Source organism: Triplophysa rosa, linkage group LG12, assembly GCF_024868665.1.
Source record: "Triplophysa rosa linkage group LG12, Trosa_1v2, whole genome shotgun sequence".
NCBI lineage: Eukaryota > Metazoa > Chordata > Actinopteri > Cypriniformes > Nemacheilidae > Triplophysa > Triplophysa rosa.
Window position 1 is genome coordinate 11,987,554 of NC_079901.1, and position 8,669 is coordinate 11,996,222.

The 8,669-nt window shown below is 43.3% G+C and overlaps 1 protein-coding gene across 1 annotated transcript; it reads left to right on the forward strand.

Annotated features, from left to right (window-relative positions):
* The first annotated feature begins 2,147 nt into the window (after positions 1-2,147).
* On the forward strand, positions 2,148-5,908 carry LOC130562898 (extracellular calcium-sensing receptor-like). Its single transcript, XM_057348212.1, has 6 exons — positions 2,148-2,374; positions 2,453-2,741; positions 2,824-3,579; positions 3,681-3,908; positions 4,087-4,210; positions 4,995-5,908. Exons 1-6 carry the CDS (start codon positions 2,166-2,168, stop codon positions 5,906-5,908), a joined length of 2,520 nt encoding a protein of 839 aa, XP_057204195.1. The 5' UTR covers positions 2,148-2,165.
* Positions 5,909-8,669: the final 2,761 nt, after the last annotated feature.

Below are 8,669 nucleotides of genomic sequence, written 5' to 3' on the forward strand. Positions count from 1 at the left end.
GTGACGGATGCAGATGCAGAGCCCCGTGGGAGGGGGCTTCTACCCTGTTGGGAACCCGCCTGAAGCAAGAGTGGCCCTGACAGGATGAGCCATGGGGATTGAGAGTACAACGGGCGACCCCCCCCAGCCAGGTCATCGCCGGTGGGTCAAAGTGGGTTGCTGCCTGCCACATGCCCCACCCAAGCAGGCCCCTCTTTAGGGCCGGGCGCCCACTCTCTCTCAAAAGAGCTTCTCTCTCTCCAGGCTTCCCCGCAGCACTCTCGATACTATGGTGCGCCAGGTGACATAACTTCTCGCTGCCTTCCGCAATCTCCACTTGACGTTGCGTTGGCCGGCGGTAACACCAAGCAGGTAAGTAAGCAGAGCAGTCAACCTCCCTGGGGTCCCGCCCTGTGTGAGGTGACCGCTCTGTAAGCCACCAAACCAGCCTCCCATGGCACGGTGTAGCAGATCATCCCTCACGAGTGTCAAAGAAAGCTTACAAGCTTTGGACGGAAGTCTAGGTCGACCCTTCCAGGTGGCAGCTGTCTGCGGGCACAGGTGCACCGCGACTGCACGCTCCACCTGGGGGATGTCGACATAGCCTTTGGTCGCCCCGCCATCCAGGGAAGTAACAGCCACCGAGCCCGCTAGCCTGGAACGCGCAGAGAACGGTGCATTCCAGGACTTAGTGAGCTCCTCATCCACCTCCGGGAAAAATGGCACCGGGGCAGCGTGTGGCTTTTGACCACGCTCGGACCACAGAAACCATGAATCCCGGCTGCCCAGGGAAGCATGGCTGACATCTCAGCGTCGGCCTCATCTTGAGCTCGACCGCCCGGGGACGGGAGCTCAGAGAGGTCTTCCGCATCTGATGCCAGGAGGTAGCTGTTTGATGCAATGACAGAGAGTTCGTCCTCATCTCTCTGTGGAGCCTGCCCGCTATGGAATGGTCTACCGCCACCAATCCGGGACAAGCCAGGTGAGCGTGCTGGGGTATGTGTGGTCCACGAAGCCGAAGTTAACAGAGCGACATCCATAGGAACCCCCAAATCACCCCCACTGCTCGCCGAAGCGGTCGACTTCGCCGAAACTGCAGTCAAACTTGCTTGGGAAGCAGACGGGGTGGCGGCAACATTCACAAAGAACGTCGCTAGCCGTGACCGCAACACCTTGATCGCCATGTTCTCGCAGATAGAACATGCCGGATCAACGAACCCTGCCTCGGCATGCTTGACCCCCAAGCTTATGACGCAGGTGTCGTGGCCGTCTGACTCAGGGATGAGTCTGTCACACCCAAGGACACAGCTGCGAGACATGCAACTGTGAGAAATTTGCTCTTTTAGGTCTGTAGCTCGCTGCTGAGATGCCCAGGGGAAGTCCGCTCTCAGGAGGGAGAAGTCCACTGCTCTGCGTCGTAAGTCTAGCAGTATGAAGATTCTTGAAGAGATAATGCTTGGCAGTCATGTGCCACGCTGGTTCCGAAGAACAAAGTATGAATAAATGGCCGCAGCCATCTTCCTTTTATATCCGTATGCACGGGGCGGGACTGGCGTGCGTGTGCCATTCACCAAGCCCATTGGCGTTTTAAAATTCCTCTCGGAGATGATAGGTTCTCAAGATCAAACCCCAGTCTGTCTCTCAGCACAACGTTGAGAGACCGACTGAAGGGGAACTAAATATTTTATATTCGCACCTTGTTGTTTAATAAATGTTCATTGTCAAACATTCTTGCGTCCCGAGTCTTTCTGGTAGAACTACATCTACTGACAAAAAAAGAAAAGGAGCCATTGTGAGTTCCATACATTTACAAATGATACAATATTCATAGTTTTATTGATGGCTTTTATTCAATATAGTCTATAATTTCGTCATATTATCATTTTGACATATGTCAACTTCCAGTTTCCAATATTTTTTTTTCAACAAATAAAAATATTTGTTTTCCAGTGGTTATCCAGTTATTTGGATTATTTTTTCACTTTTAATTTTTTCAATGAAAACAGAATTGCAAGATGGTAAACATACTGTATATTTGTGGCGTTTCTGCTTGACTTGACTCATGCTCTGCCCTCTGAGGTCACTGGCTATGCATACGTAGATACGTATTATGTCTATAAAAATACAGCCATTAGAGAATCAGGGTCAATAGCATTTAGTAGCTAAAGGTGAGCTCAAACTTTGGGATGCTTTTTTTCCTATACACAATCCTGCTTTTCCATTACCACAATGCAAAGGCAGAAAACACCGCTTGCCGAATGATTGGAGACCCTAAATACCCACTGCTGTCAAAGGATGGAGATCTAACTATTGGAGCACTTTTTCCAGTCCACATTAAAGAAACATTACCTTCATTTGAGTTCAAACAAAAACCTCAACTTCTGTCATGTTCTAGGTTTGTTATATTGCAAAATATGCAGGAAACAATGCAGCAAACATATTTTTCTAATGTACATGATTAATATTTTTACAGTGTGAGTGTGAGAGATTTCCGGCTGGCTCAGGTCATGATTTTTGCAGTTGAGGAGATTAACAGAAATGAAAATTTGCTGCCAAATGTTTCTCTTGGCTACAGAATATATGATAGCTGTTCATCAAGACTGTCTTCTATGAGTGCTATAATGGCAGTGATGAATAACCAGGAGTTTGCAGCAGAGCAGAAATGCAATGGACAGTCTCCAATACATGCTATCATTGGGGAAACAGAGTCTGCCACCACAATCATCCTGTCTAGAACCACAGGACCTTTTAAAATTCCAGTGGTAAGAGGCAATAATAGTCAAAGTTTGACACAGTTACCTGACTGATGACTGTTTTAGCTGTTTTCTGCGATTTGTCTTTTAGATAAGTCACTCATCTGCATGTGAATGTCTTAGTAATAGGAAAAATTACCCATCATTCTTCAGGACTATTTCTAGTGATTATTACCAGGGCAGAGCACTTGCACTCTTGGTAAAACACTTGGGCTGGACTTGGGTTGGAGCTGTGAACAGTGACAATGACTATGGAAACAATGGAATGGACATTTTTCTAAATGCAGCCAAGAAGGAGGGGATTTGCATAGAGTATTCTGTAAAATTCTACAGAACAGAGCCTGAAAAACTAATTAAAGTGGTAAACACAATGAAACGAGGCACAGCAAAAGTGATTGTTGCATTTGTTTCATTTATTGAGATGGGATTTCTAATTGATCAGCTAAGTATCCGGAACATTACAGGCCTCCAAATGATTGGAGTGTTTGGATGGATAGCTTCACAGAATTTAATCACTCCAAACACATTTCATGTTATGGGAGGGTCACTGGGATTTTCGTTAAGAAAAATATATATTGATGGGTTTCCAGATTATGCTTATAAGGCATTCTGGGACACAGCTTTTCCATGCTCACATAGAGATGGGGATTATTCTCAAAATGAAATAAATTGCAGCACATATGAAGATATTCTTGTGCTTAGAAATTACAATGAAGAGGTGGCTGAACATAGATATGTAAGTAATGTCTACAAAGCAGTGTATGCTGTAGCTTATGCGCTACACAGTCTGCTCGAGTGCAAAGGACAAGAAGGTTGTGAGAAAACTGTGACAATACAACCACACCAGGTAAACAAAAAGAGAATGTGAGAAAACAGGCATCCCAATTTTAGCTGTATTTTGTGGTAAACTGCTACAATGATAATGCTACAAATCCGTTTTTTCACTAGGTTGTTGAGGCTCTGAAAAAGGTTAATTTTACAGTTAAATTTGGAGAACGTGTGTGGTTTGACAGCACTGGTGCTGCAATAGCGAACTATGAAGTGGTGAACTGGCAGCAGGACTCTGATGGATCATTCCAGTTTAAAGCAGTGGGTTACTATGATGCCTCACTGCCCCCTGACCAACGCTTTGTGCTTAACACTGAAAACATCATCTGGGCTGGAGGACAGCTGCAGGTAAATGACAATAACCTGGTAAATGACAATAACCTAGGATTGTTATAAAAATAGGGTACACTTTATATTAAGCTCCACAAATTTATAATTAACTACTTGCTTATTAACATGCATATTGGTTGTACATTAGTATGTTTAAAGCACATACACATACATACCTGTGTATGTATTCATGTAGAAACCAAAGTCTGTGTGCAGTGAGAGTTGTCCTCCAGGCACTAGGAAGGCTGTACAGAAAGGAAGACCTGTCTGCTGTTATGACTGTATTCCATGTGCAGATGGAGAAATCAGTAATGAAACAGGTAAACTTCAGCCCAAATCAAAACTTCAAAGAAAACTAGTTAGTTTGTCACCTTGGAATTATAATTTCATGTTATTATTTTTCTTTACGTTGTGTACATTTTGGGACAGAACGTTTTTATCAACAACGTCAACTGGAATGCAAAAATTTTGCTCAGAGTGCAGACAGAACCTTATAATTGCAAGGTGGCAGGTTGCTCTCTAACTGGTTTCCTCCTACTGTTCAGGAAGCAGGACATCATCTGACCAAAGAACCTCACACGTTTAAAGTTCCAGCAGTGCCAGTTACTTTTCAAACACTCCATGGTCAGATGAAATTATTAAATGATGATTTTGGCAGCAAACACTCAATATGGGTATGCTGTACATAAGGATAAAAAATAACCCATGTGTAAAATATTTTCGGCCTAATTTTCTGCTGAAGATCATGGATGTCTTGTTCAGCGAGATGACATCATGGATTCTAGCAAATATCAACAGATAAAAATAAAAACCTGACTATCCCTACCAGGAGTAACCATAAGTGGGAACAAGGTTGAATCTATCAATAGGAAAATGACCTGAAAGAAAACATCAAAATCAATACAAAGATTGGTCACTGAACAAAAAAACTAAGCTTCTGCCATGGCCATCCTACTTTCCAGACCTGAACCCTATTGAAAAAGAGTGGAAATAAACTTTGACAAGAAACTGCATCCTGAATAGTAGGAGGAGACCGGTATAAGAACTCATTATATATTGTATATTGTATCTAACTATAGTGATTATGATCTCTAATTCTTCCAGATTCAAATAACTGCATGCAGTGTCCAGGGGAATTCTGGTCTAATGCTGAGAAAAATAAATGTGTGTTAAAGGCTGTAGAGTTTCTGTCATTCACAGAAGTTATGGGTATAGTGCTGGTCTTTTTCTCACTGTTTGGAGTAGGAATAACTGTACTGGTCACAGTCCTGTTTTACAGTAAGAAGGACACCCCCATAGTAAAAGCCAACAACTCAGAGCTGAGCTTCCTGCTGCTCTTCTCATTGACTCTGTGTTTTCTCTGTTCACTTACTTTCATTGGTCGCCCCACTGAGTGGTCCTGTATGTTACGTCACACAGCGTTTGGGATCACTTTTGTCCTCTGTATCTCTTGTGTTCTGGGGAAAACAATAGTTGTGTTAATGGCCTTCAAGGCCACACTTCCAGGAAGTAATGTCATGAAATGGTTTGGGCCTGTACAACAGAGACTCAGTGTTCTTGCCTTTACACTTATACAGGTTCTTATCTGTGTGCTTTGGCTAACAATATCTCCTCCTTTTCCCTATAAAAATATGAAATATTATAAAGAGAAGATCATTCTTGAGTGCAGTCTGGGTTCTACTGTTGGTTTCTGGGCTGTACTGGGTTATATTGGTCTACTGGCTCTCTTGTGCTTCATTCTGGCTTTTCTGGCTCGGACGCTGCCTGATAACTTCAATGAAGCTAAATTCATCACATTCAGTATGCTCATATTCTGTGCTGTGTGGATCACATTTATTCCATCTTATGTCAGTTCTCCTGGAAAATTTTCTGTAGCTGTGGAAATATTTGCCATTTTAGCCTCAAGCTTTGGTTTATTATTTTGTATATTTGCACCTAAATGTTACATAATTCTGTTTAAGCCTGAACAAAACACAAAGCAACATTTGATGGGAAAAACACAAAGTAAATCCTACTGAGATATAAACAAATATGGTTTTAGTAATGCTGCAGTGGTTTTTATTTTCATTTAAACAAAAACACAAGAATACTGCTAATTTACAAATGTATTACTCATAAACTAATTAAATACACAATCATCAAACCACCAACTTTAAGGGGCGTAAGCAGCGTAAGCTTTTCCCAGACAGGGTTTAAGACTAGTCTCAGACTAACTTAAATGTGAGAGATGCCTTGATCGAAAGCAACTTGCACTGACATATCTTAAAATATATCACTGTGATTGTTTTGTCTCAAGATGCACACAGTAATATTTTTTTTGTCAAGTATATTTTTTAAAACAACTTAATTATCCTAATTTAACTAAGGCCTAGTCCTGGTTTAAGATAATCCTTGTCTGGGAAACCGCCCCTATATAAATCAATTTTTCACAAATATTAATAAGGGCACAGAGTCGTGAGGTTGAAAAGTATTTAAACAAAGAGTAAAGTGGTAACTGTAACATAACAAACAAATCATAATACAAAGAATGCTTCACAGTACAAAAAAAAAATCAGACCCTTTTTCATATGTTGCCTTGGAAGTGATTTCTACATCATTTATCCACTTAGAAGTAATATATGAACAGGATCAATTGTTAAAATGCCTGCAAATGCAGATAGTGATAGCTCTTTTTAATTTCATAGAAATTAACTACATTTAATTATTTCACAAGTACAAAAGCAATGTTCTAAATAATGTTCTTGTTTTGCATTGATTCACTGGAGTAAGCCTATAGACCGTTTTATCGGACGGACGCTTGGACAGCATTTAACTTCCGGCCTGTGTTTGTTTATCGGTCTGGCTAGTGTCTAATAATATAACTATTTATATGTCACTTAATTTATGTTAATATTATTAAAATATTTTTTATTGTATAATAATTTAATTAAATAAACGATTTATTGAATTTTCTTGAATAGTAATTGCATTAAATAAACAGTTTGTTGAATGGGTCCTGCAGTTTTGTCGCATCTAAAGAAACCGTATGGGACATTGACATCTAGCAGTTGAGCTTGGTATCACAGTCTTAATTCAAAATATTGGAGAGGCAAGTTTAGCCAAGTAACGGTTCCTATTGGTTTCTTTTGCTTGTTATCAGAAATAATCTACAGGCACTCTACTATTTTTGAATGTTAAACTGAAGTAAAGGGCAGTCCACGAACATGCGCATGTGCAGTAATGTTGTTTATGTTGTTGCTTTGAAATCGTCTGTAGTAACAATTCACAATATAGCTGCAAGCATCAATGACGGCCTGAGCACGTGTTCAAGTTAGATCCAAATCACTTAATAGCTGCATCTTAATGCAGGTGGCGTGAGTGATAGTGGGAATCAGCTGTGCGCACACCGGTCCTGCATGTCTCACAGAGGAGATTGGGAGCATAAGAGGACGTGCGACAGGACTGCTGACGAGAGAGGACCGGGCCCGGGCATGTGTTAAGTTTGTATTTATGTTCTTGTGGACGGCAGTCGACCGTGAGGGGGCTGCCGGCCTTTTATTTCCTTGTTATTGATTGTTTATTTTGATTAAAAGTTTGTGAATATTCACCGGTTCCCGCCTCTTTCCTTCCCTACGACTTTTAACTTTGCTACACCCATATCTTACGAATTCTATTATGATCATCCAGTCTTAAATGTGTTCCCTTTCTGTCGGTCTCTCGATGTTGTGTCGAACCGACAGAATGGGGTTTGTCTTGAGAACCTATCATCTTCTGAGTATTTAGAAAAGGCCAATGAAAATTGGCGAATGAAATTTGCATGCCGGACTCCTCCCCGGATGTCCGGGTATAAGAGGGAAGCCAGCGTGCTGCATTCATTCACCTTTTGTTCTTCGGAGCCTTCACACTGGATCGACTTCGAGACTTCATCTCTACGCCGAATTACTGCTGGAACCTTATGACGTGATGCAGCGGACTGTCCCTTCCTGCAGCGACTTCCCCTGGGCGTTTCGGCAGTGCCAGAAGAGTTCAAGTTTTTTTCTCTAATAGAGGAGGGGGACGGACATGACATCTGCCTCAACTGACTCGGCACCTTGAGGCAACGTTCGTGGATACGTCCTGCCCGCACTGCTGGTGGATGGCGATCCAGACGTTGCGTTCATGGGTGGCTGTGTTCTTATGGACCCAGCCACCACCTCATCTGCTTCCCATCCCGTGATAGCAGTGGCTTCAGCCTTGCCATCCGCCACGGCGAGCAGCGAGAGTGGAATGGGGATTATTGTGAGCTCTAGGGGGGCTGTTTGGTGATACTGTCGTGAGTAGAAGCAGACCTACCTTATAAGTGGGAGGCCCTGCCTCGCACAGGCACGGCCGGTGAAATACCACTACTCTTATTGTTTTCTCACTCCCTCACATACGGTGAGGTGGGGAAGCGAGCCCCCCGCGGGCTCTCGCTTTTGGCGTGAAGCCTTTAGGACACCATAACACAGGTGTCCTAATGCGAGCTCAGGGAGGATGGAAACGTCCCGCAGAGCAGAAGGGCAAAAGCTCACTTTATCTTAATTTTCAGTATGAGAACGGACCGTGAAAGCGGGGCCTTATGATCGTTCTGGCATTTTGGGTTTTAAGCAGGAGGTGTCCCCCCGGGGGATTGCCTGCCGTGACCCGGCCTCCCTTCGGCCATCGAGGTCCCGTGTGGCGTCTGCTCCCCAGCAGCCCCGACCCTCTTCGATGCCGAATCCGGCTCTGGCGCCCCCTACCCAGGCGGCCCTCTGGGAGAAGACGTCAAGGAGGAGACCTCCG